This window comes from Apteryx rowi, unplaced genomic scaffold, assembly GCF_003343035.1.
Source record: "Apteryx rowi isolate R43461 unplaced genomic scaffold, aptRow1 scaffold_854, whole genome shotgun sequence".
NCBI lineage: Eukaryota > Metazoa > Chordata > Aves > Apterygiformes > Apterygidae > Apteryx > Apteryx rowi.
This window is the reverse complement of record NW_020451154.1, coordinates 250,346-278,182: the sequence shown is the minus strand read 5'-3', so window position 1 is coordinate 278,182 and position 27,837 is coordinate 250,346. Positions and strand designations below refer to the sequence as shown.

The 27,837-nt window shown below is 42.2% G+C and overlaps 1 protein-coding gene across 1 annotated transcript; it reads left to right on the top strand.

Moving 5' to 3' along the window:
- The first annotated feature begins 1,110 nt into the window (after positions 1-1,110).
- Positions 1,111-27,837, top strand: FAM180A (family with sequence similarity 180 member A). Its single transcript, XM_026090261.1, has 3 exons — positions 1,111-1,282; positions 26,265-26,365; positions 27,421-27,837. The coding sequence occupies exons 1-3, from the start codon at positions 1,207-1,209 to the stop codon at positions 27,760-27,762; spliced, it is 519 nt and encodes a 172-aa protein (XP_025946046.1). The 5' UTR covers positions 1,111-1,206; the 3' UTR covers positions 27,763-27,837.

Here is a 27,837-nt window from a genome sequence, read left to right as displayed (position 1 = left end):
TCATTCCAGTTCCTGGTCTTTCCTCTCAATTTTGCTATTTATACCTTCTGAGATGGACTGTCCTCTCATATATGCCAATTTTACACTAGTATAGATTCACTGATGCCAGTGGATTTGTTTCTGCTTTACATTCACCTATAGAAGAAGAGAGATTCAGCACAAGTTTCTAGGCACCAAATGGAGTATCCCTTGTCCCTTCGTTCTGGTAAATGCTCTTTGTATCCCTATTTTTCATCCATCTGTTCCAACGCACAGCAAACTGCTGTTATTCCAGTGCATTATTCCCACAAAGCACTTCACGGTACTCTTCAGCCCTGTCCTGAAATCACTGTTGGAGCTGCACCATGGACCACACATACCTGCAGCTTCCTCTGTGCTGGGTCTCTCTGGCATAAGGACTTCCAGCATCATCTTCCTGGGGACAGTGTCAGCAAGGAGATGTTTATCAGTAGCCCTTTTGCTCAACATCACCTCTTCACATTCAGCCTGGCTATTGTAGATTATCCTTAGGATTGTTAAGTTTTCCCCATATTACCACTGAAGAGAGCCAGTTAGGGATTTGGACCTCCCAGTGCTGTGCCTGGCCAAACAGAGGAAAAGGCCGGCCCTTGTCTCTCAGAGCTGAAGTCCAAGTGCTGCATTATATGTTCCTAATAAAGGAGTGATTATATGAATCACAGTAGCAAAATGTTCTTTCAGTGCATATGCCCCACTCCCTGTCTTAGGCATCCAAGAGTAGCTGCACATCATTCCAGAAGAGGCTTTCGGCTTAGACGCAGGTTAGTCTATAGCTCCCTGTGTTACAGAGGTGTAGCCAATGACCTAGCATTCAAGTGCATTCTTTAATTGCTTGTGGCTGTTTATTGGACAAAAATAAATTCCAGCTGGCCCATGTAACAAATGAAACTCAACTACAAAAATGTAATGATATTTATTCGCACAGCTGCCAGCAAACTCACATGCACCATGAGTCATTCCAGATGTGGATAAAAACAAAGTCTGTCTGTGAAAGTAAGTTTCCTGATCCCAAGGAGACTTGATTTGGGAGAGGAGCTGCACATTGACTTCAGCTGTACTCAGAAGAACAGACAGGTTCCTCTTTCAAAAGGGGAGGGGGAGAGGAAAAGTCATTTATATTACTGAAAAGAAGAGAGGTAGGAAATAACAGCTAGTATATAGCTAGACATACTTATTTTAAAGAGAAGGATGCATTGGAAGACTTTGCTGCTGCTGCTGTTCTATTACAGTGTTCATGCCACTATGACCTACAAATGGAGCAGAGGTAAGATTTAAACATGAAAACCTGCTTTAGGGAAAACTTTGAGTCTGTAGAATTGGACTGAAGCTATATTTCATTATACTTTGATTTGTCCCTCCCAACTATGGAATTCTTTTTCTCTATTAAACATGAGGTTAGTTAAATAATTATATAGACAAACAGAAAAATATATGTGCATAAATGCATAAAAATAAAATCATAATACCAATATATAGGAACAAAATCCCAAGAACCAAAATTCTGTTCTTTTCTCACTTTTTCTTTTCTCACTCCTTCTTATAATTTTCCTGTGTTAATAAAAATCCAGGCCATGAAATCTCAAAGCAAAACTCTTTGCAGTCACAGGTGGCATGATTTTCAGCTCCACCGGGCAGATTTCTGTTAATCATAAATATGACAATACCTAGAGTGTGCGGGGTGCCTAGCAAACCTAAGACCCTACCCTGATGGACTTGCACATGCAACATAGAGAAAGCTACCACGTAATTATCAGGTTTCAGCTGCCAATATGACAATACGTGGTGGTGATATATTTGTATTCAAGTCGGTGGCAGCAACCTATGAAACAGTTTGGGACAACTGGATTGCATAGGAGATGCTTGCTTAAAAGCTAGTGATGATGTCCTTTCCCTTTTCTTTTTTTTTTTCTCTCCTCTGGTATTTGGCACAGGTTCTGTAGCTGCTGGGTAGAGCTGCTGGAAATGGAGAAATGAAATATCTCCCAAAAGATTTCTTTGGGACTAATACTGAAATTCACAAATTTTCAAAGGAACTGGAGTCTATTAAATCACCCCCCCCACACACACACACACACAGAGAATCTCCCATTTCTTACTCATTATGGCTAGTTCCTCTCTAATTTGTGCTTTAGATTTGGGTTGGATTTTGTAGGGGGAAGTAATGACTGCATGGAGTAATGCTGTGGTTGTAACGATGTTTAACTGTTCTTTACAGTTAGTGGGGGATTGCTGCTGGGATACTGACCTGGGGATCAGAACGGCAGGCTCTTTCTCCAGTTTTTCCATCAGCTGCTTGGATGATACTGGACGAGTATACATACCTGCATGTACTTTAGTTTTCTGTGACTATATAATAGGGGTAGCAGCACTAATCACCTTTGTAAAACCCTTTAATTCTGTAGATAAGAGCTTGTCTTTCCAGTGCTAACACTTAAAAAAGGGAGGAAATCATAACTAGATCTGTATATCTGATAAAAATCCTACCTTTTGGGAGAATGAGGACATCTTATCTATAAAGTAGGAAAAACAGAAAGGGTTCTATTTTCATGAAATTATCACCACGCAATTAAGGATGTTCTTTGTTTTTGCTAAGTTACTCATTTTAATTAAACAACAACACAACCCTAAAAGAAATCCATGTAACTATTAAAGTCTAATTTTAATCACTGTGAACATTTAAAGGAAAACATCAGAACACTGTTCTTCCCTTTGGGATAGCAGATTGTTTTAAAAATGGAAACTCTAGAGCTTGTCTTGGGGGACTTCAGAGGGAAAAGGAGATTCATTCTCTGTTGTGATAAGGAGTTCAGTTCCCACAAATATTATGCAGAGCGATCTGCTGAGGGGGAAGCAGAACTTCCTCTACACAGCTACTTGGACTCTTCAGCTGCTGTCTTAGATGCATGACTTCTCCAACAATAGCTACTTCAGAGTACCTCCACTTCCCTGAAATACCCACGTGCCAGCCCAACCAACCCCATCCTATTCTGCAGCATTTAGAGGGCAAAAGCACCATCCTCATTTATGAATTGCTTAGAAACCCAGTAGGAAATTTGAGTTCTGAGGCACGACACACCCTTCTGCATACTCAGAGCTCTTCCCTCCACCCTCAAGCAACAAGTGACTTGTGGCTGCATTAAAACTAGGTCAATTAAGTCTTATCCAGGTCCTGATCTGAGTTTGGCACTGGAATAGCAAAGACAGGTCAGCATCTGGTCTGATGGAAATGAAATATAAATCTCCATATCATCTCCATGTTAACTAGTAGTCCAGGCTGTTTACAAAAAAGTGGGACAAAAGGGCCCATTTTAATTACCAACAGTTGTTTAAACTGAATAAAGTCAGACCTGAAGAAAGATGAACATGCATGTGCTGAATAGTGAATGGGAACTCCAATGTGCCACCTCCTCTTGCTTTTATGAACATCAGTAAATGGAGAAAAAGCATTTCTAGCAGGAAAATGAAGCACTTCCTTTTTTATCCCTTCCTAAGACACAGCAATTTGTGTTAAAAATCACACAGACTCCTCAACCTGCTTAGATCCAGCTGTGGTCATCGATCCAAATGTCACAGGCAAAGCTTGGGCCTTAGGAATAGACTTATTCAAAATAATACAGGAAAGATCCTGAGTGGTGATTAAATTATTTTGTTTACCATCTCTGTTTTCCTCAAGCCTCCTGTAGCCTTAACTGCACAGATTTATCCTCCTCGATTTTGTGAAACAGAAGTCTTGGGATAAAATATAATATTAGGTCTCTAATGAGTGGCATCTCCATGCGCCAGGTACAGGTGAGGTGATATTTATTCTGAAGGGCCCAAATAAGAATTCCAGACCTTTATAGATGTTTGTCCTGTAGAAAACAAGGGACAAATCCTATTCTTTAATAAAAAAATAAAAACAAACAACCACTGCTGTGGTAACCTGAACCAATGTCACTGCTTGCCATCCAGTTGCTTTCATCAAACTACTCTGACAAGAACTGGCTTAATGAAGAGAAAAGTTAGCTTCAGATCCGCATTCTAGGAATTGCTTGTTCCCTGTGCGGAAACACTAAGACAAGACTTGTTTAGCGCATTTCATCTCTGCTGGCTGTAGTTTATTTGCTTTATGAGCTTCTGGATTCCAATAAGTGGCACACAAACAGGAGCATGCTTGTTATGTGGCTGCTTGGAGAGTGAATATGCAATATGATTCCTTGTGGCTGCAGCTTCTTGGAGAGCGGAGAAGCAGATGCAACTGTATGTTCACCTGTCAGTGGGGGCTGGAGAAGGAAAGGTTGGAAGGCACAAAAGGAGAAGGTAAAACTCTTCTCACCCAGCTGTGAGAGAAGTAAGGGGGAAAAAGGTAATGTAGCCACTGTATTAGCACCACCAAGGATTCACACTTTTGGGGAATGGCTGTGCTGGGCCTTCCAGTCCTCCAGTTTTATTGCAGTCACATCCAGACCTATCTTGTCCACATACCTTACTTTGTACCTATTCTGCAGTGCTCAGTGAAAGTCAGGTTGTCATTCCATGATGTCAAGGGAATATTTTATTCTCTTTAGAGCATCTCTGCAGAAGGAATTCCTTGGGCAGACAGGATGCTTATCCTCCTAGATTTCCCCACAGAAGTGTGAATCTTCAGTATTCGCTCTAGTGTTGCGGCAACAGAGCTTGTGAATTTGGTGGAGCAGCTGCTACATGAGCCACAAACTCTGCAGGTTGTTGCTGTTCATGGGCTCAGCTATAGAAAGCTGATAGCTCTTCAGTGCCATGGGAGGGAGGACTATGGATAAGAGAAAAAAATCAGACTGGCTGATGCTGGAAAACCAGCCAATCATTTTATGAGGAAGCAGTGTTTAATATTTTCTATCTCTCATCATTTGCTACATACCAGACTGCTGGTGTGGACAAAGGATGAGTTCCTTGAAGGTTAGGGTATGCACTGCATCCCCACACTTTTTTACATTATTTGCTTCTTTTGCACCTTATCACGTATTGCACTGTTGCACCCAGGCACTCCCTTCTTTAGCAACTTCTAGGATTCACTGCTGACAGTATTGCTTACTTAACACTTTTGTTTTGGATGGTGTGAGTGAAGGGAATATGGTTTGAACCCAGCATGTAATTACTCCACAAGTGGTCAAACTCATACACACGGCTGGCCTCTAGGATACCAAGTCACAGTTTTGGCTTATCAAGGACATGCTTTTCAAAGGTCTGACTCAAGAATAAAAACAAATTACACCAGCTGGACTGGTACAAGAACTTTTTAAAATGCAACATCTACTTAACTTCCATTTCCATAAAGTCATTGTTATCCAAGTCGTAAAATATGTATTGCACATAAAACTATGAAAGATATGAAATATTATGAAACAGAGCCAGCTCTGTCTATGTCTGGCTGTGTAAAGCATGTTTCTTCTTATGGAGAAAATACAAGGTTTTCCTGCTAACTGACTCCTACACAATCACTTGGAAAATTACCTCAGCTGCCCTAACTTCCCTGTTTGTTGAATCCATTCCACTGACATCACGGGAACTGCACTAGCAAAACATTTGATCTGCTGTGGAGGTTGTTCCCATCTTCCTTGAGTCTCTTCTGCACCAGTTCTTGAGAATGCATGTTTGTAGGCTGGAGTCTCCTGGTTTGCGGGTTCATTTGTATGGTGCAAGTTATTACTGTACTATATATTGCAACTGTACTTGTAAAGAGAAAAAAGCATTGCCTGAAATTGACTGGGATTGAAACTCAGGGGTATTACCCTCAGGATGGCCTGAAGAAGACAGCTTATATGCCTATGCTTTTATTTCCTGAATTCCTTTGTAAAGAGCTGTGTAAGAGGAGAATAAATGTACTTCATAGACCTAGACAATAAAGCCCTAAAAAACAAATTGCCCAGCAACTGTAAGAAGTAGGAAGGAGGCTTTAGAAAAAAAAAAAAGAACAAAGCAAACAAAGATTTGTTTTCAGGCAGGTCTAGAAAAGAATTGAGAATTAATGAGCTAAGGAAGTAACTAGGATATCTGCATGACACAATGGAGTGCAGTGCCAAGATGATGCAGCCAGTGCCAAGGCAAGCTATCTGTGCAGTACAGCACAGAGCAGGACCCGGGCTCTAGCTGGAGTCCCAGCATGGTGACAGTCATGTAAGCATGGCATAAGTCCAAGGGAATAAGCGCTGCCTCTCAGCAGGGCTGAGTTGGCCTGGAGCTGCATGGATGTGGTCATACTGCTTCTGCTCTGCTACCTCTGTCCTATGCTTCAGTGCGTGGTATAGACATGGCCCTCCTGCTCCATGTGGCAGACCTCTCGGGCATCAGCAGTAGTGGAAGTCTGATAAAGCAAGGAGCTATTGTAGGAAGACCAGGGAAGGGACTGAAGAAGGCCTTGAAAAGGGATTAAATATTGGTGCCTGTTAAACCTGCTCATTGTCTCATAAGGTAGCTGGAATATCAATATCCTTGAATGGAATTAACCTGCATAAGATAAATACCCAATATGGTAGGGCTGTGATTGTAATCAAAATCCTTTCTAGCATGTCCTGACTCCCCAAATACTCCTTTAGGGGCACAATTAATCAATTTAATCTGAACAGAGGATGATCCATGAATCAGAATCCACAGTAGATATGAAAGACATAAAAAGAATATTTAAAAAAATCAAAGTTTAATCTTTTAAAGGGAAATGGTGGTAAACTGTGATGAGAACAGAGGGAGGATAGACTATAGAAGTTCTCTTGTTTTAGTTTAGATCACAGGTGGATATTGCACTCTATAAAAGTAGTCATGCTGTTAGCAAGGAAGGATCTGAGTGATTCCGAAGCTCTTTTCACCACAGGAAACAGCCACAAACGGCTAAAGCTTACAGCCAACATGGTCATAAATGGGTTGACGGAATTAAAAATTAAAAAAAGAAAAGATCTAGATAATTTTCATGAGAGCTGGGTAAGCAACATTAGAACAAGGGGCAGACATAAGGTGAAACAGCTTTCTTTTCGATATGGACTAGACTAATTAAAAAGTATGAATTGAAAGTAGAATCAGTAGATCCCAATATCATGAGGACTGGTGATTCAGTAAGGCACTCTCTGCTATTTTGGTATTGTTTTAAGATCCTGCAGGACATAATATCCTTTGTATTTGCCTTAGTCCCAAGTATTGAATGATCATGGGATCCTGATCACTTCACACAACGGTACTTATATCCCAGCCAAATTTCAACTCAGAAGTACTTCCTGCTATTCAAATCTCTCCTTACAGTTTCAAATTGAAGTAGTTCTCCACCTCACCTTTAACAACTGACTCACTGCTGTTAATGCATGCTGTTAAACCAGTGTTCCCTTCACAAGAGAAGAGGTTCAGTTATGAATGAAATAACTCATGCGCACATGTAAAGACTGTAGAGCACTCTGAGTCCTCTCCTGATTATCGTTTGCTTGACTGCTGTGTCCAGAGTCCTCACTTGTACCTGGCATTGTACAAATGCACACAGTAAAAAAAAAAAAAAAAAAAAAGATCTTTCTTTCTCCAGAGAACTTTCAGTGTAATTAAGGAAAGAAAATGTTAACATCCCTTTTCATTGTGAGGCATGGAGTAATCAAGTCACTCGTCCCAGACCTCTTCAGGATGACTGCATAAAAAGATCTTTCTTTCTCCAAAGAACTTTTAGTGTAATTAAGGAAAGAAAATATTAACATCCCTTTTCATTGTGAGGCATGGAGTAATTAAGTCACTTGTCCCAGACCTCTTCAGGATGACTGCATACACGTCATCATGTATGTTGGTAGCAGTGGTGATTTTGTTCTGTAAAGGAGGGTAATGACTTTTCAGGCAGAATGAAATCCTGTCAGAGGCACTGAACAGAACAGTGTCACTGAAAGAAAAGTCAGCAGCTCTTAATGAACATCACCAGACTGCAGAAGCTCTGATTGCTGAAATTGTGATGGGCAAGATGTAAATCGCTGAGGTACATCACAGGCCAGTGGAGCAATTAACTTTGCATGCAGTGCCAGTTCTAAGGTTCATGACAGGGCAGGACCCAAACGCTAGATTACAGTAGCGGAGGTGAATACTGGCGCTTGCCTGCATGGACAGCCTACATCCACTCTGAACCAGGGCTCCTGAAAACCATGTACTATCTCTCTGCACCAAGACAGCCCTATAGGAGGCAGCTGAGTCTACTGAGACGCAGAGAAGCTAGCTGGATACATGGACCCTGCGTACAGCAAAACCAGGGAGCCTTACATGCACCAGCTGTACAGGTGTCTTGGTCTGGGTCTGAAGTGTGCAAACCAGCTCTGTTTCTTGCTTATACTTTAAAAGCACTGAAACATGCAAACTGGTGCCACTGAGGTTAACAGGAGTTTTGCCACTCTCTTGAGTGAGGCCAGGATATGAGTTATTCTCTATAACTTGGTTTCTTGTAGTAACCCTGAGTGTTAAATCTTCCAGCCCAGACATGTTATTTGTTGGTAAAACTGTTTTCCAACAAAGTGGCACTGGTGTGGGTGAAGTTCATGAGGGTCAGGTTTATGGACAGCTGATGGTGGGAAGGAGAAGAGAAAATGTATCAGGGCATCTGAAAATGAAAGAAAAAAGTGATATAACATTAAGTTGAGGATAAGCTGCAGATAACACTTTTCGGGGGAGATACACAGAAAAAGTCCCCAGGGTGCCAGGCACCTGTGGTGTTTTCACTCTCACCAGAGGGAAAGAAAACAGATGAAGGGAGCCTGTATGCTTCCATTCTCCCTGTGTCTCTCATTATCCTGAAATCCTGTTTTATTCTGTTATTGCTATGGTAGCTTTATGGTATGTCCCCCACAGCATACTTGCTCATTCAGAGACAGTAAACTAGCCTCAGTCTACATTACATGTCATGGTGCTTACTTGTCTACTCAATGACTTAATCCTTAGCAAGTAGCTTTTTCTGTACCCTCTGAGGTTCTCATGGCTGCTGCAATAGCCCTGCTTTTCCTGCCTCGCTATCACTGCACTTGTGGCAGGGAGAATTCAGTGCTGGACTTGAGACAAAGAAGAAGCATGTGAAGAAGAAAAGAACGGAGTTAAATAAGAGCCACTATTCCCAGTTTCCACAAGCATTCCTTTCTTCTGGTGAAAGCATATGTGGGGCCTTTCTTGGCCTGGTTTGCCGGTTACGCTTGGCAGCTCACAGTTCCCCTGCAATCGGCACACATTCCACTCGTCCTTTGGAAATTCCTTCCCAGCCACAGCGAACCAGGTCTCCTGCCAGGAGCCTCCAAACTCAATGAGTCTCTCTCAACTCAGGAGGAGCCAGGTGGGTAGCTGAAAAAAAAGTTGCTGAGAAAGAGAAAAATGAGTTCTTCAGAGCTCAGAGGTTATTTGGGAGGAAATGGGGCACTGGAAGGGAGATTCTCTGCCCCCTTGCTGCAGTCTCAGGTTGGAGACGCAAATGCACAAGGTCTTCTGTAACATCTGTAGTACCTCCACTGCTTGCATTGTACTGAGGGGGCAGAATTAGGTTAGATTTGGCTAGCTGTGTCGAGAGTAAACTGAACCAAACTGGATGTGGAAATCTGCTGAGAGCTAAAACATCAGGATCTCATTGTTTCCATCCATTTGGCAGGTGTTGGCATGCCCCAAATAGAGCCAACACTTCCAGTCTCTTCTCTGTCTTGAAAAGAGTACAGTCTTTTCAATCTGGTAGTGCTTATTTGAGCCACAGAGAGGGAAACAAGAGAGACAAAAGTAAAAGGCAGAGATGCTAAGAAAGAGTAGAGGAAAAAGTGGAGGCAAAGACAGCAAATAAAAGCAAGTAGAATGAATGAGAGGAAAAGAGGAGGAAAAAGAAAAAGTTGAGAGACAGAGACAAAAAATGATTAATGTGGATCAGAAAGATTAAAGCACGCATAGGTTTAAGGTTAGGATAGCATTCATCCCCTTGTCACTGTGTTACGCAACCCCATTTGAACCTGCTGTTCAGAAGATGTCCATCTGTCAAAGCTGGTCTTCATCCTAGCCATCTGTTTCTCAGGCTCATGGGATGGCTGAATTTCTCTGGAGCTGGTAGTGTCAGTTCCCACCTATTTATCATGTAAGCAGGACTCCTATTTCCTGTCCCCATCAGCCTCTCAACGCACCAGGATATTGAGATACACTAGTCTCGGCAATTCACCAATGGTCACAGTGTAAAGTTACTGCTACTGAATCAGAAAGTGTCCAGTTTTCTGCCCATCTCTTTTCTTCCTTCCCCTTGACTTCTCTAAAGTATGTAGGTACAAAAAAAGATTCTTCCCACTGCCCAGGAAACAGCCTGTTTTTTTTTCCACTGAAGTTGCAAGAAACTAGCACTTTTACATTGCTATAGGACTACAGCATTCCCCATTAATACCAATCATCCCTTCCTATTAACATCAGTCACAGTAGCAGTGCCACAGCTGCACAGGTCTCTCTTTTTCCCCAGTTCAGTCCTAGGAGGGAATGGATCAAGTTCTGCAAGCCCTCAGTTTCCTCCCTGTTTTTTGTAATGCTCATGGCCATGACATTACATTTTTGTTTATGCCTGATTCTGAAGAGACACAAAGTAATTGTTTCTTGAATTTGTTTATTTATTAAATACAGATTTTATGTCTGAGGGAACTGTTTCTGTCTTAAGCCCCCTTCTAAAATAAACAGTATTTAATGCATGCTTCATTTTTATTTACTGGTATTTTTCATGGCTTGGCAAAGAACAGACTTCATTTCCAGTTAAAAACTACTTGTAGACATCCTAATACGGTACAACATGTTTTAAGCGAAACCATTCATTTATTATAGTCACAGCAACTTCTGATTTTGTGGATTGCCATGCCAATTGGGCAGAAAGTTCTGGAAGGTGATAAGTCCAGTTATGATAAAAACAAATATGCAGCTTGTTTTATTTCTTTCTGTCACCAGGGTTGGGTTTTTAATAAACAAAGCTCAAAGAGACTGACTTAGTTTGCTTTCTATTTAGCTTAACAAGTCTAAAGTATATTTGAGTTCTTACAGAGATGCAAAAGGATAGATTTTTTTCCCCACTCGGTTGCCCTAAAACAGGAATTAGATACAAGCGGCACTTCGGCTCAAGCCACCACAAACAGTAGGTGGCTTTCAGGTTGAAGCTTCCAGCAGAAAAAAGGAGATTGCATGGGCCCACTTCCACACAGGCTGCCTGAGAGAAGCCAGGGTGAAATAAACAGTCAACATGGTGTCCAAGCTCAGCTCAGAGGGTCCTGGTTTTGATGAGAGAACCACAGATATCAGCTGTCTTCTGTCCACCATCAAGATCAATGAACAGCCAAAACCTGCTTACAGGCCCAGGCTGGGTGCTCTTGCCTGCCTTATCTAACCCTCCTGTCTTCTCATGCAAATTCCTTGTCTCTCCCACTGTGCCCTGTCTCTCCCTAAAACCAGCCTTGCTGCATAGGGGGAAGGCAGCAGCTGCTTCGCTGAGGTCTGGCATTGCAACACAGGGCAAATGGAGGGACTCCTCCAGGAACACAGGGAGCACAAATGGCATCTGAGAGGGGTTTTTGGTGTTTATCAATGGGTCTAGCATGATGAGACAGTCACAAGCTGGCAATCACATGGGTCAGGGCTTGTCTTGTCATGGTGTATTTCTCATCTTCACTGCAGGGAAATGCTGTGGGCTCCAAATTTTGAAGAAGTCAGTCTTTAGAGAAGCTGTCTAGTAAATAACTAACATTTAGGGATACCCTAAGAAAATATATTTCTCTAGAAATACTCTCCTTTTCTAGACAGAAATTGTTTTGAGGCAGCAGGCTGTTGGAATTTTGCTGGGAATTTCTGGATGCCCTTCAGATCCTGAATCACTAGTTGCATGTGCCACAGACCATCAATCCAGCACACACCCTTTATCCTTTTAAGCCATAATCTTCTTACATGGTTTCCACAGCCAGCGTGGCCCAGCTGAGATGAAGTCCAAAGCAGAATAACACATGCATATATATCCCCCAAATGAAAATATGGGCAGCACCATCGGTGTGAACAACCCAGTCTACTAACATAAATTTGTCAGTGAGGCAAATGCAACCCACTGGTCATGTGTGTTAAATGCTGTATCCTTCCCTCCTTTCTATTTACACCATCAAAATGGATGTTTGTATCATGTCCAGCTGGCTTTTCAGTCCCATCCATGATGTCCTGTGCTTTTCACTCCTGACTGAGTTCATAGAATCACAGAATCACAGAATCGCTGAGGTTGGAAGGGACCTCTGGAGATCATCTAGTCCAACCCCCCTGCTCAAGCAGGGTCACCTAGAGCACATTGCACAGGATTGCATCCAGGCGCGTTTTGAATATCTCCAGAGAAGGAGACTCCACTACCTCTCGGGGCAACCTGTTCCAGTGCTCTGTCACCCTCACAGTGAAGAAGTTTTTCCTCATGTTCAGATGGAACTGTCTGTGTTTCAGTTTGTGCCCATTGCCTCGCGTCCTGTCGCTCGGCACCACTGAAAAGAGTCTGGTCCCATCCTCTCGACACCCTCCCTTCAGATACTTGTACACGTTGATAAGATCCCCTCTCAGCCTTCTCTTCTCCAGGCTGAACAGGCCCAGCTCTCTCAGCCTTTCCTCATAAGAGAGATGTTCCAGTCCCCTAATCATCTTTGTGGCCCTTCGCTGGACTTGCTCCAGTAGTGCCACATCCCTCTTGTGCTGGGGAGCCCAGAACTGGACGCAGTACTCCAGATGTGGCCTCAGCAGGGCTGAGTAGAGGGGGAGGATCACCTCCCTCGACCTGCTGGCAACACTCTTCCTGATGCAGCCCAGGATCCCATTGGCCTTCTCGGCCACAAGGGCACATTGCTGCCTCATGCTTAACTTGGTGTCCACCAGCACTCCCAGGTCCTTCTCAGCAGAGCTGCTTTCCAGCAGGTCAACCCCCAACCTGTACTGGTGCATGGGGTTATTCTTCCCCAGGTGCAGGACCCTGCACTTGCCTGTGTTGAACTTCATGAGGTTCCTCTCTGCCCACCTCTCCAGCCTGTCCAAGTCTCTTTGAATGGCAGCACAGCCCTCTGGCGTATCAGCCACTCCTCCCAGTTTTGTATCGTCAGCAAACTTGCTGAGGGTGCACTCTGTTCCTTCATCCAGGTCATTGATGAAGAAGTTGAACAAGACTGGACCCACTACTGACCCCTGGGGGACACCGCTAGCTACAGGCCTCCAACTAGACTCTGTGCCACTGATCACAACTCTCTGAGCTCTGCCACTCAGCCAGTTCTCAATCCACCTCACTGTCCACTCATCTAGCCCACACTTTCTGAGCTTCCCTATGAGGATGCTATGGGAGACAGTGTCAAAAGCCTTGCTGAAGTCTAGGTAGACAACATCCACTGCTCTCCCCTCATCTACCCAGCCAGTCATTCCATCATAGAAGGCTATCAGATTGGTTAGGCATGATTTCCCCTTGGAAAAGAAGTTGCCAAAGAAGTTGGAAACTGTCACAGAAACAAATGTACCTCCCCTAACACCTCTGCGTACGAATGCTGTTGAACCTGAGGTTGGAACTCAGCACCAACTGAATGCCTCCTGTGCCTGATGGACTGGCAAAGAGTTATCTTTTCTAAGCACAATTCAACTGGGAGCAGCTATTTGGATATATTCCATTTTACTTCTCTGTTTGCAAAACCCAGTGCATTTCCTTATGGGTGCTTTTGTTGACAAAATACTGCATACATTATTTAAAAGTAAGAAGAAGTTATAGATCATCTTCTGAGTGACCTTTTCACAAAAAGCTACAGTGCTCAGACCAGCATCTTTCTGCAACCCTTTGTGTCTGAGAAGCTCAGCCATGGCAAACTAGTTTGATTAATGCTTCGCACTCATTATCTGTGTAGTACTCAGAGGCCAAAACAGAACTTAAAGATTACTACCATGAGCCAGTATGGGGACAAGTAGTCTCTACCTCATTTTGTGGCCACACAATAAACGTCAGTCTACCCCTAAATACGGTCAGTTTGTTGTATAGCTAGGTGATCTCTGCCTACTTTGCTGGAAGATCATCATCACCACCAAGCTGAGAAAGAAGCCCCATGCAAATTTATCACACTATGAAGTCTAGTTTTTGGAAAGAATATTTTTTCTAGGTGCAAGAAAACAGATGCCGGACTGACCTAAAGATTTTTCATTAGCAGCCTATAATGACAACCCACTGAGTGTCTATATACCGGCAAAGCCTTTTCTAAGTAAGCATATTTCACTATGAAAGGTGAAAGGTGTTCAAATTTGTGAGAAGAAAGCCCAAATTCAGGAAAAGACAGGTTTCTTTTTACAGTGTATTACAGCAGTTTATCTAAAGTGCTTCTGCACAGTCATAATGGCTTCCTCTTTATCAGTCCTGACACATGAAGGAGTTAAATCAAAGAATAAATTGCCAGCTGCTTTCAGTCAGCTACATGCTACAGGTTTTCATTGGAAATCAAGCCTACCTCCCTTTCTCCAAATTCAGTTTTCCTAAGTTTAGGATATGATGTCATTAGCATTTTTTCCCTAAATATTTACTTAGGCTATTTTCCTAGAAGCCAAAATCCATTTTACAAGCTCAGCTCAAAGACTCCAGGAGAGGCAACTGTATAGAAAGGAAGAACAGCGCTGCACCAAACACATTAGTATAAATTGGCAGAGTCCTCCTGGGCTGCAAGCCATTGTGAGATGGCATCCGTAGGGGACAGGAACTGGAGGAATGAAAGACACTGAGTCTTGAGTTTCCATCAGTGTCAGTAGCAGTTGTCAGCATTTCACACTTTTCAGGATCTGTCCCTTAGGAGACAAAGCATTTGAGTTATATTGTTGACTGAAGATTTTGGGAAGCCTGAATCTAACCACTTTCTTTTCCCTCTGATCCTGAGCTTGCATTTCACAGCACAGGGGATCTCTGTGACCTGGCTGCCTGCAGAGCAGCATCATGGGGCTGGTGATGCCAGCTCAGGTCATTTGAGGACCTCATCTACAGAGTCCAGCTGCCTTTAGCAGTTTGCAGTATTAAAAATTCTGGCAGGGCTTTCTGTATTTAATGGGGAATCCAGTTGTACATCAGTCTCAGCTTTACTCCAGCAGATTGTGAAACCTGAAAGATCTAGTATATTCAAATTTTAAGAGAGTGTGCAATATCAAGGAATAGTGGGGAAAAGAGTCTGTAAAATGGAAATCCCATGTGTTTGTGTGGAGCAGAGGGAGGCAGCTGTAAAAATAATCCATTCTGCATTTAACCTTCAGGCTGCTTTGCAAGGTTTCTGGCAATATCACAAAGATTGATGAGATTCCTTTGGCCCATCATTACATCTGCACACATTGAAATCTGCCAGTTAGTTTAGTGGACAGTTATATTTGAGATCTGTTAATTTATTAATAACATTTTCATGCAAATGTAGAACCTAACACAATGGGGCCTAGTCATTCACTCAGTTTTGACGAAAACTTGGCAGAATAGACACCTTCTTATGGATCTCCCTCACCATTCCAGGAGAGGCGTGTGGATCCCCCGCCTCTTACTCAGGGATACAATAGGGATTTTCTCCTCACTTAACCAAACAGCTGTACAAGTCCAGTTCAGAAACATATCTGAATCTGTCCTCAGCTCTTAGTTACTCTCTCAGACTTCTTGCCTTTATCTTCACTATTTGGAAATATGCAATGCTTTGAAAAGACACTGCTTCCAGAAGTAATTCATTTCCTCACAAAAAAGGACTCAGTATCCCCTTGCTTTTTGCTTATTGGACAAGGATGATTTATACACTTTCTCCGTCCAGCACATCTTCATGTCATTAAGAAAACTAGTAGCAGGTGCACCAACATTTGGAGCTCAATGAACAGCTGGAAAGGCAGCTGGAGTTTCCTTATTTCTGAAGAACAAGTGAAATCTCAGAGCAGAGGAAGCAGGGGAGTGGGACTTGTGTATTCTCCTCTTACCAATTTGTTTGAATTTGCATGGGAATTTAGAAGGAAGATGAGGACAATTTTGGTCCTTCCTAATCTGAGGGAGAAAAAATGAACAATATAATGTTTATCCCTCCTCAGCTTTGAGCTGAAAGTATTGATAACTAATTAGTCAGAGGAACAGTTTGTCATTTCCCATGCATGCAGCTACATGCGGATGAGTAGTTCATACACAACTGAAATAAGATATGGTTTGTTATCAGTTTAATAACAGTTCCTAGATCTACTGGCAAACCCTTTACTTTATTTGCTAGTTGAAACTATTCACAAAAGGCTTAAGTGAATAATTTCAGAGCTCCCATCATTTCTTCTGTTTTTCCTGACCTCAGCTAATAACTCCACAATCTCAGTGGGACAGTTCTCACAGGATAACTCACCACAGGACAGTTCAATCAGCAGTAGTAAGAATCTTCCATTATTTCTCATAATCTGCAGGTTTTATGGCCATAGATTTAAAGTTAGAAAACCCATATATCCTTCAGTTTGGCCACCTGCATAGAATTTCACACAGTGTCCCTTTGAACAGATCCCATACATTGTGTTTCACTGATCCATATCTTCTGAAAAGGCACAATGTCAAGAGATGGAAATCCACTAACTTCCTTGTTAGCAAGTAGTAGGGGCCTGTCTCTCCCCCAGGTTAAAATGCAGGCTAATTTCAAAGAGACCTTCTGAATCTATATAATATTGGTTGTTTAGTTTAATGCACATGGCATTGTTCCTATTCTCTGAAAAGATATTTTATGGAACTTGTCAACAACAACAGTACATATTTGCACTGAAGAATGTGAAATACCATTTGGAATTTACAAAAGAAAATCCATACTGCTCCCTGCTAGGTCTGTGGTTCAGACTTGACCTTTGATTTATTTTTCAGCATTCAGTCTTGGAATAAATTTTAGATATTCTTTGTGCCAGCTGAATTTATTCTGTTAAAAGTTCAAGGGGTGCAAACATAAAATGCAAAGAAATGGTTGGCAGTTAGGGGTATCTGTAGCGTATGCTCACCTTTAGCTTCAGCAGGAACCACAGTAGTTCAGGTGGCCATCTGCAGAAGTGAGACCATGAGCTTGGTGGTTAGGTCAAAGGGCGTGTTACCATGAAGAATGGCTTCAGCTTTTTTCCTAACCAGGGCTGCAATCCATCATTATGTCATCCAAGACCTGGAATCATCACCAAATGTCCTAAGAGTAATTGGACGACACTTGCACTGGGAGTTGCTCATATAGATGAAGGCTACTGGCATAGTAACTGTGGTGGGGAATGAGGCAGCTGAAATCTACTGTGCTTTTTTGGTTTGTTTTTTTCCCTTCATTCATGACCAGCCAGATCCCTGGCTTGGCTCACCATATGGCCCCATAAAGCAGGGTCGAAGCAAAGGAAAGGAGGGAAAACATGACTGGGGGGCAGGCATGGGACTTCCTATTGCAGCTGCAGCTCTGATTAGGTCAGCTTCAGCAAAATCCTAGCTACGTAGTCACCTTTGTCTGCTAGGAGAACAAGGAAACCTGTGTGAAAAAGAAAGCACAATGAAATATAAAATGATCCTTCTCACTACTCCATGCCTCTCCTCTGCACTCACTGTCTCAGCCCTGTATAAATACATACCTGAGAACTGGTGCAGGGCTCAAGGCCACCCCTTTTTGCTCCCCAAAGGGGAGAGATTTGCTGCCTGAAACTGAGTGAGAGCTCTGTGGTGTTAATATGAAAAAGGCAGAGAACTGGAAGAAGAGAGTAATTTAGAAGGATTTTCCTTTCAGAGGAACAATAGCACGATGCATACAGCTTTTTGAGCTGCTGCAACTCTGTCCTTTTCCTATGTGGCACAGCTCTGATTTCCATTGTTCCCTCTCCATTGTTCATTAGAAGAATCACCCTCCTAGTTCTGCTTTGAGGGTCCTTCCCATCAGCTTGGTGATGAACCTGTACCGAAACACCAACACCAAGCTGCATTTCTTCCTGCCCTCCTCCCTTCTCTGCTCATTCCTGGGAAAAATGGAAGAAGATTGGATCATCATTATATCCCTTCATTTGTTTAGTTGTAAGAAACATTCTCAGATGTGTTTAACTATTTTAAGACTGCTTTGTGTCTTCCAATGTTAAGAGCTCTTGGAGAGAAGTTCTCATGAGCAATTTGACAAAGATAGGGAAGGTAGCCCTGCACTGAAGGCAGGGATCTAAAATGTTGGTTCAGTTCCCACCTCTGTCTGAAATTTTCTGTGCTACTAAAATTGCTTAGTACTTCTGTGTTAGATGTGAGGAATAGGGATGATATTTCCTTTCATTACTGCTGCACTTTACTCATACAGTGACCACCATAGACTATCCCCAGTTCCTGATAATATGGCATTAAGTTGAAGGACAGCAATATATTTCACTTCTCCTTCCCTTCAGTTTCTCTGTGTTTTTTTCTTTCCATAACTGATGTGGCAACTTTACTTCAGCATGTTAAAGCCCCCTCTTGGTAGTCTTAACTTTTTTGTAAGCATAAATATTTCCAGGTAGGGATTCCCTCTTTATGGCCAAAGAAGAATAAATAACATAGCACACTTTTCTCCAAGCTGGGACCAGGTAAAAATGTCACATGATGGAAATTTCATGTGACCAATAAATTCTGAGACCATTTTAGTTGGTTGATGCTAGTCATATCTTCCCAAACCATTTTATTTAACCATTCCTTTTATGACTAAAGAAGAAACAAGTGCCTATTCTCACTTCTAGCCATCAGGTAGGAATAAAGAGAGATCACTGACACTATTAATTTTACATTTAGGTGCTAAGATATCAAGGATATGGGGATAAAAGTACAAAGAGGCAAATTCTCTTGGTAGCAGCTTTTAAAAATGTGCTAGTTCATGTTGGTTGGTAATTAAAATGTCTTTTCCATCTCATTTCTGTGCTCTCTTAAAGAGCATTGAGATTTCATCTCCCAGTAATAAAGATTTTAATGTATTAAAGCTGGAATGCACAAGGCTTTGCATAGCACTTGTTGTCATGGGAGCTGCTTCTGTGAATAACTACAGCTCAGTATAAAGGTTACAGAAGCTAGTCTATAACACTGTGATGGGTTTTTTTTTCCTTGTCCTTCTAGATTTTTATGCAAGTTTCCCTTATTTCTATTCCTCTTGTTCTTCCTCCAGCTTCTGTCCCCTTCCATTTCTTTTGTGCTACAGTAAAGTGTTCAGTGCTTTCAAATATAGCAGTTTTGTTACAGAAGGCAAAATGTCAGGAAGTAAAAAGAAGCTATGGCTGACAGCACTCCATTTCAGTGCCTCAGGCCAAGTTCACACCTAGACATGACAGCAATTGCAACACAGAGGAGTATAAACACCTTGCAGGACTGCCAGTCATGCATCTTTCTGGGGACAAGGCAAGTGCAGGACAAAAAGAAAGAAGGGTGGGATTATTATGTGTAAACTTGCTCATCACCTATTAACACTATACTCTTTGTGGATTGTGTTATGCTTTCATTGCCCAACACACAACTCTCGTAGGCCAGCACCACTCTACTCTGCAGGAAGCAGTGCTTCTGATACCAACCTCTGCCACAGGTGCAAAGCAGGTAGTTGCTCAGGGCAGCAAAACTTTTAGTGACTTTGAGTGACTGTAGGACTGGTAAGGACAGGTATTTCACAATTAGCCAGAGACAGTAAATCCAGGATAGTGAGTTGTTACTCTAGCAATGGAGCAACTCAACAAAAAGACCCACTGAAGAGTCATCTGGCAGCAATAAAGCTCTTTACATATAATATATTCCTGGTTTGATAGAAAATCCTCATAAGTAAGGCAATCAAAGAGGAATATGAAACAAAAAAGTTTCCTCAGGGGTATGCTAGCTCTGAGACTTACATCCTCCTCTCTTCTGCAGTGCATGGTCAGGGAGAAACATAGGGTCTGAAGCCAGAAAAACACCTCACATAAGCTATTAAAGAAAATTCTCTTGTGAACTTTTCTGGCATTTGCCTGAAGTTCCAATGGCAACAGTTTCCTTTGGGAACTGCCTGACAGCCTCCTCAACAAAATAGGCTCAACCAGCCTAGATTAATCATAGTTTTTACAGGGCATTATAATGGCTGCTATGTTTGCCTATACAATCACTTAATGGGCAGCATTCTGTTCATCTGCTATGGCAAATGCTTGACTTCATCTGGAATAAAAAAGGCACTGTTAATGAGAAAATGTGTTATCAGGTTATCAGTTAATGTCTTCTTTTGACAGGATCCTTGGGGTATGCTGAGATCCATTTAGTGCAAATTCTAGGCAGTTAGAGAGAGAAATTTCATGACACCAGAAAAATTTCCAGCTTACTAATGAAACCAGCATATGCTCCAAACTGATTAAAAGCAAGTATAAAAGGGGTCTGCATCTGGCCTAGGAGTTAGGTTTTTTGAGTCTTGAAGAAGCTGGCTTAAAAAAAGGTGGAGGATGACCATAGAATTTTGTTATTGGCTTTTCTAGCCATGTAATTTTTAGCTCAGGAAAAAATTCACACCACTTAGAGTAAAATTCAAATCCTCTGTTTCTCTGGGTTTGTTATAGGACAGAACAAAAAAATAGCCAATGTGTTTATAAAAAATGTTTTACATATGTTATCATGCCTTCGTGAACAATAAACTATGAAGTTTTACATTTTCATTTCCTCTCACGTAGAAGGCAGCATGCATATTCCTTTCCATCCATACAAATACACTCACAGCAGTGAGCATCTACTTTGTAGTAATCATTTTTATTCTCTACTTTAGTACTAAAATAAAGCCAATAGGGAAAAATTGTTCTCATTATAATTTGGGATGCATAAACGTCCTTCTATTGAGGTTTAGGAGTGTTAACTTAAAAAGTCTTGGGAAAGAAAGAGAAACTTTTACTATGAAAGACTGAGCTAGACATACTACTGAGCCCATAGCTGTTTCTTACCACTATGGACGGGGTGATTGTGAGCTTGCTGTAAAAAGATGGTTATGGTGATTTGAGAGGATATGGTTTTGCAGAGCCCTATGAATTCCAGCTAGACCTACAGCAAGTACGTAAAGGAGTTTACTGAATGGGAACTGTTGCTGCCTGTGCAACAATTCCCTGCTTCATAGTCTCAGAAGTAAGAGGCTTGTCTCAAAAAGCCAGTGAGGTCCAAAGAAATGATTTTCATTAGCTTCTTCAGAGTCAGGCCCTAATAATCTAAGACAGAGTGACACAACTGGCAGCCTGCAGACTGAATCTGGCTCATAGGACAACTCCAGCTGGCTCACTGCCTTTTCCCTGCCCCAACAGGCGAATGTCCTTTGCTCTGCTTTCAGGGAGTCAGGAGTTCATATCCACAAGCCACTTGGGCTCCTCTGCCCCTCCTGTCCTTCATGAAAGGGGTCCACTGAAGCCATGAGATAGCCCTTTTCCACGGCCCTGAAGTGAAACAAAACAATTTTTACTGAGTCATGGTCCCAGTTAAATCGAGTTTCTGTCCTGAAGCCTCAGGAAGTTGTTGCCACATTCCGACAGCAGAAGTACATGCTTTGGAGTGATGGTCAGCACAGGACCTGATTCATGCTCTTGGCTTGATACCTAGGCATAGGAGAAGGAAAGAGCATTGATGATACACAGATAATTCAGTACTTCTGCAACTATGCTCTGTGCTTATTGAGCAAGCAAATCGCAGTCATCAGTTGGGAATTATACGTCAGGAGCAGGAGTGTGGACTGGAAAGCAAAACCAAACATCCATCTCCTCACCAGTGAAACTACATGGAAAATCTGGAAGAGGATGATGAACATTTATCATGTGGCTAATGAGGTCCAGAAAATTCTGGCTCAGTTCTTCAGAAAGATGAAAACAGCTTTCAAATAAAGCTATTGTCAGCTTCAGAATTGACATTACATTTAAACAATAAAGCAATTTCTAAGCTGTTATGACCTAAATAGTTAGAAGACCTAAACAGTTAGAAGCAAGCCAATAAGTTGGCAAAGGCTGCTGCAGCTTTCATTTAAAAACCTGGATAGTCCTGAAAGAGAAACAGAATTGAGTCAGCAGAGACTTGTGAGAGTGGCCAGGCTCTAGAAGGAAGCAATCCAGCAGTGAAGGAGAGAGCTACATCTTTTACTGCATTTTGAGGGGCACTTTTTAGCCACTCTCAGGACGGGACGCCTTGGCTGATCAGCAGCTTCAGGCAGATGTAGTGTGCTCAAGAGTACCCAAGCCGTGGCCGTCCTGGGTCAGGCAGGTGGCCAGGATGCAGGCCAGCGTGCTCAGGCACACTATGCCCATCTGCCTCCCATCCTGACACCTCGGTGGGCAGCAAGGGCAGTCAGATCAGGGAGTGCTCCTAGGGTTTCTCTAAAGAAGGGATTTGGAGGATGATGAACCCAGTAATGCACAGACATATAATAGAAATTGTTTTCAATTAGAGTAAAGAAAGCCTTACTTTTTCTACCTCATCTCTGTAAATCATAAGCTTTTTATTATGTAGCTGCTCAGCTCTTAGCAAGAAAGCACCAGATCTCAGTTAGGGGTCTCTTGAAACTTCTGTAACAGAAGTAAAAACAATAAGTCAATAGGAGTACCTCCATTGACTTCAGTGAGCACTGGATTGGACCTTCTCTGTCAGTATGGATTAGGGATCTGCTCTCCTCAGACATTAACAATTACTTCCATTGAAATGTATCGACTGCATCATCACTAAAAATACGGAACTTGCTTCACATCTTCCTATGAAATAATTTATCAATAGTGTTACAGGAAATTCCTTTGGGGAAGAAAACGGTAAAGAGATGGTAAGCCACAGTAATACTCCTGTGCTATTTTTTGATATTGCACAGTTAGCTCACGTCAGAGCTAGAAGTAAATGTGGGAGGAGGTCAGTTCAGCAGAAAAGTTTCAAGCAGAATTTATGATTTCCAAATGCAGAGACTGGCTGAAAACCCTTCTCTGTCTCAGCTTTTGTGCTAAATTTACATGTCTGGTAAGTTATTGCAACAAAAATCAGAGTGTGCTTTTTCTGAATGCTCACAAAGTCTCTGAGGAACATGGGATTTCATGGAGACCATTGCAGCGGAGGCGATGGTGGAAGGATTTGAATACTGTGCAAGAAGAGAGAGAAAGGGAAGGATTGAGATAAAATGTGGAGCAGGAAAATCCGATCACCATGACAAATAAGAATTGAGCTCAGAAAGAGTTTCTGAGTAGAGTTTGTAAGAGCCATAACAAAGTTTCATATGTTTCAGGAACAAGATAATGAGTTCAGGGAGTCAGTGCTGGCCTGGTCCCTACAGAGGATGATAAGCTTCTGACATGCACACAAAGCTCTTTCTCACAATATAGCAAAATTGTCTCTTTAAATTCCCTAACCTAATCCCTGCCAACCTGGTAAAAGCTGGATAGGAAAATCCAGCTGCCCTCCAAAACTGTTACCTGTAATTCAGCAAGTGGATCAGTACTAAGTCAATACTATAACTTCCCTTCAGGGAAGGAGAAATCCTTTGGTGAGGCTTTTCTGGATGAGTGGTGATCAGCTGAATCTGATAACTCCTAGTTCAGCTCCATGGTAATAATTTGCACCTGGCCAAAAACCTAAGAGTGATCAGTATGTTGGCAATAAGCATGACAGAAGTGACGCAAGACACCACAGACACCTTTTCCATGGCTCAGGGAAGTTTTGAGATGTAAACCATCTGCATATGTATAGGTACTCTGCACCCTGGGGCTGTTTCTATCGAAAGGGCATCTAAAAGAGATAAAAATGAATTGTCATCATTATGGACTGGATTTCTGCCAGCTGCTTAGTAATTAGAGCTTTAATTGCCCAGTAATAAAAATTTAAATTACTCAGCAATTAGTGCTTGAAGTTTCAAGTGCTACACATGCACTCAACTGTATTTCCAACTACCAAGAGCAAAAGATGGAATAGCTCCAGGGTGCGTTGGCAAAGCTCTGAGCAAGAGGGATGAACGCTGGTGAAGGAGCAGCAGCACAAAACAGGGATGGCCTCTGCTTGCTGGTGACCAGCCATGTTTGTCTGGGTCAAAACCAGGCTGTAGCAGAGCTGAGTTCCCCTTCTCCAAGAGCAGGAAGGTGATAGGAAGGGCACTAGAAAGACCAGGGCGGGTGTTACTGAGACAGGGCATGCTGAGAAATGGAGATGACTGTCCCTTTGATCAGCTCATCCCTCTGGTGGTCCTATGAACATTTATTACCTAGGTGCAAATGGACAAGATCTGACTTAACATCTTCACTGATGGCGCGAAGCTGAGCACTCTCACAGAGCAGAGCCTGCAGGCAGCTTGTGACCTTTCCAAACTCACCACCTCCTCAGCTTGGCCAGACAAGATGATCAGATGGTAAAGACATCAAGCTGGAGAAAAGCTACAGCAGAAAGCAAGTCCTTTTCAGCACCTCAGGTCCTTTATTTGATGCATTCAGTCCTTCAGGCTCTTAGTCACATACCCTGCAAATATTATTCCATTGTTTAAACAAATATTAATCTAAAATCATATGGATCCAACATGAAAAACCTAGCTCTGTAGGTGTCATACCAAAATGCCTGGCACCCATTACTGAAGTACCCACTTGCAGTTAGCAGTATCCAATTCCAATATGTATATTGCAATTTAACAAGCTATTCTACCTATATTATGTTCCCTAATTAATTAAGGCCAAAATACCCTTTGCTGGGTCAAGCCTGAATTACTTTATACCTGGTATTATCACAATTAATTTTTCTTATGCCAAATAGTAAAGATCCTAATTAACTAAATCTCTTGGGGCCTGGTTTCCTTCTCCTTGCATCATTAGAAGTTAAATATCATTAACAAGTCAAACTTTAATAAAGTCAACAGTTGGCAATGGCCCAGGAAACAGGACTACATTGAGGCAACAGAGTCTAAAGGGAACTACATATTTGTGATCTGCTTGGATAATCAAAGATAAAAATTGTCTGAGGAACTGTGTGGTCATGGAGCAGGGACAACTTTTCTATAAAATAATTACAGGTGCTCCAGAAAATTTTTGCCTACCTGATAGAGAGACTTTTAAATGACCTTCATGTTTTCTACAGGCAATATGCAAAATTCATCACAAGAACTTCAGAAAAACAAAGCAAAATTGAGCTGGTCAGAAATATTTAATGGAAAACAAATCTGGTAGAAAAAGAGTGGCATGAAATTTTTCAGAAATTCAGAAATAACCTACATGTTCAGTTAAATGTTACTCATAATTGTAGAATTCTGAATTTTTTTCCTCTTTTTAGACTGGTTTCCAAATTTCTGCAATGTTGAACAATGATAGGGGTGGAGAAGTGAAGTTTAAGAGAAAATGTACCAAAAATCACATAAGCACAGCTTTTAAAAAGTTCCTGTTCCCAGACATTAGAGGGGGAAAAAAACAACTCTAGACTATCAACATCCAGTTCATATAAACATAACATGAAACAAAACATTTTTTTTTCTCTACTCCAAAAGGAATTTACACCTCCTAAGGAGTAATTGTAGTAACTCAAAACATTTAGATGATCTGCTATGCATCATCAGATGCTTTCTACACTCTTGACTGTGCAGGCCCATGGTACCACAAATACTCCACTTCACTGAGGTAACAGTGAATAAATACCTGATTGTGGTAGACTGAGTAACATTTAGCTATGAGACTGTGCAGCATTTAAGTCATAATAGGCTGGGATTCACCTCACCTACTTTAGCTGTCTGTCCTAAGCTGGTCACAGGCTCACTCGACAGTCAGTGAAGAGACATAGGCATCCCCTAAGAGTGAGTCACTCTTTCCAGATATATACGACCAGGATAAGTGAGGTGATCTACTCCCTGGAGGAGAGGTCTCTCTATCAGCTAATGAGAGATCAACTTTTAGACAGCTGTAATTAGGAGAAATGTAGGGTCTTAGAAGTGTAGCAATAGCAGACTGGCCTGAAAAACACAGGCTGCATGTAGGGTCAGTACTGGTTTCCCTTGCAGATTCTCTCCCCTGGTCCTGAGTCAGGAGTAAAACGTGCATGTCAGGCTCTGTTGTTATTGCAGTTACAATTATTATTCATTACACTGTGGCTGCATCTCAGAGTCCCAGGCCTGGATTATAACCTTGCTGTGTTAGACACGATATAGGTAGAGGGCAAACAGCTGATCTCTCTCCCTAGCAGATTACTGTCAAAGCAGTCCATGTGGTCCATTTTATTTACAATGAGAAGTCATGTTTTACAGTAAGTTTTTACATCAGGCAGTTATTTGGTTAAAGCTACTACTGAAAAGTCCTTCCCATTTTCAGTGTTGGCCACACTATGAAACTTCTCTTTTCCCATTATTGTTTTCCAGCTATGCTTTTCCCAGCTGCTCAGCGACTGAAGAGGTCCTCAGCCACCTTTCTTAACCCAGTGCTACAAAACTCACTGGAAGACGTAGTCCTGCTTTATGAGGTTCAGTATATGGGAGCAAATGGTACCTCAATCCCTAGCCAAGACTGGGGTTATTGTCTGTACTGGGGTTATCCATTATCTCTTTCCATGTCATCTTTACTTATTCCAGCCATAAACCCATTGCTGACTGTTTAGTAGTTCATCAGAAGGGAAAGACTGGTCATATATGTGCCAAACTCACCTCTTTTGTCTTGTAAAGCAGGCAGCAGCCTGGCATACTTCAAATGTGAGCTCTAGCTGATCAACAGGCAAAGTGAAAACCAGAGCCAATGGCTCTCCATTGGAAGTAACTTCCTTCCAGAACAATTATGTATTAACAACATAATGCATTTAAATTCTTTGATCTGAGTTTCAGTCCAAAATAAATTGACCAAACTATCAAAGCCACCAATATCAGTCACTGCAAAGTAATTTCTAGGGCATGACAGTTTCACTTCAAAATTATTCAGGTCCCTGCTTCCATGCCAGTAGAGACTGCAGGTGTATTGCACAATCTGGAATAGTTGCACAATATTAGCTAAGGGAAGGTGGCCCACCTGAAGAAGGTACCTGGGCCAAATCTATCTATTCCCCACACTGAGGAGACTGGAATTGGATGTCCAAGCAGGGAATGTCTGCTGAGAAGCCAAATGCCACCTACTGTGTGCTCTCACACAGAGGCAGGCCACTGCTGCTGTTCCTGAGCGGGGGCAGGGGTGGAGGATGGGGTGGGGAATGGCCTTTCCCAGCTATGCTGCTATCCTGGATCTCTCTAATCCCCACGTGGCACCAACAGCAATCCCTGCCTGTTCTGGACAACAGAAGAATGCCTGCTCTTCCCTCTTCCTCCCCTGCCCATGGCCTGTCTCTGATTTTCCCAGGTAGGTAACACAGAACTGAGTGCAACATTTACATAGAGACTTTCTGGTCTGCCCCACATCCAGCTAGTGCTATGAGAGGTTTGTCTACTTTTGACCTAAAGCAAAGACCTAAGGACATGTTGTGAATTCACATTTAATCTGCCCAGACTCTCTTGGAGAAGATAAATAGCTTTCTGTGTTCTGATTTTGTACCAGTTTCTTTTAGCTGAGCTTGACATTGACAAAAGTCAGAGAATCTCCATCAAAGATGAGGAGCTGGCTTCGCTGAGGAAGGCTGCTGAGTTTGACGCCATCTGCAATGAGGTTATCCCCAAGAGCATCACAGAGATCCGCAGGCTGAGTAGCAGGCTGTCCGCCTACCCAAGGGTCCTCAAGAAAGAAGACTTTGAAAGGACAGTGCTGACCATGGTCTATACAGCCTACAGGGCTGCTCAATCCAAGGGGCACCAGAAGGACACTTGGGCTGAATCTTTTGTCAATCTTTACAAGGCCCTGGAGCACGACTTGATGTTCCCATACAACAAAGAGTCATCATAGTGGAAGACTTAATATACCGGCAACTCATCCATCTCTTCTGGTTGATAAGGGACACATGTAACATGTCCACCACTT

What these genes read in the sequence shown, in the direction of transcription:
- FAM180A (XM_026090261.1), top strand. Translation starts at nt 1,207, where the DNA reads ATGCATTGGAAGACTTTGCTGCTGCTGCTGTTCTATTACAGTGTTCAT. An exon ending in GACCTACAAATGGAGCAGAG is followed by an intron (nt 1,283 to 26,264) that starts GTAAGATTTAAA and finishes ATTGTTTTCCAG; the next exon opens with CTATGCTTTTCCCAGCTGCT. An exon ending in ACGTAGTCCTGCTTTATGAG is followed by an intron (nt 26,366 to 27,420) that starts GTTCAGTATATG and finishes ATTTTGTACCAG; the next exon opens with TTTCTTTTAGCTGAGCTTGA.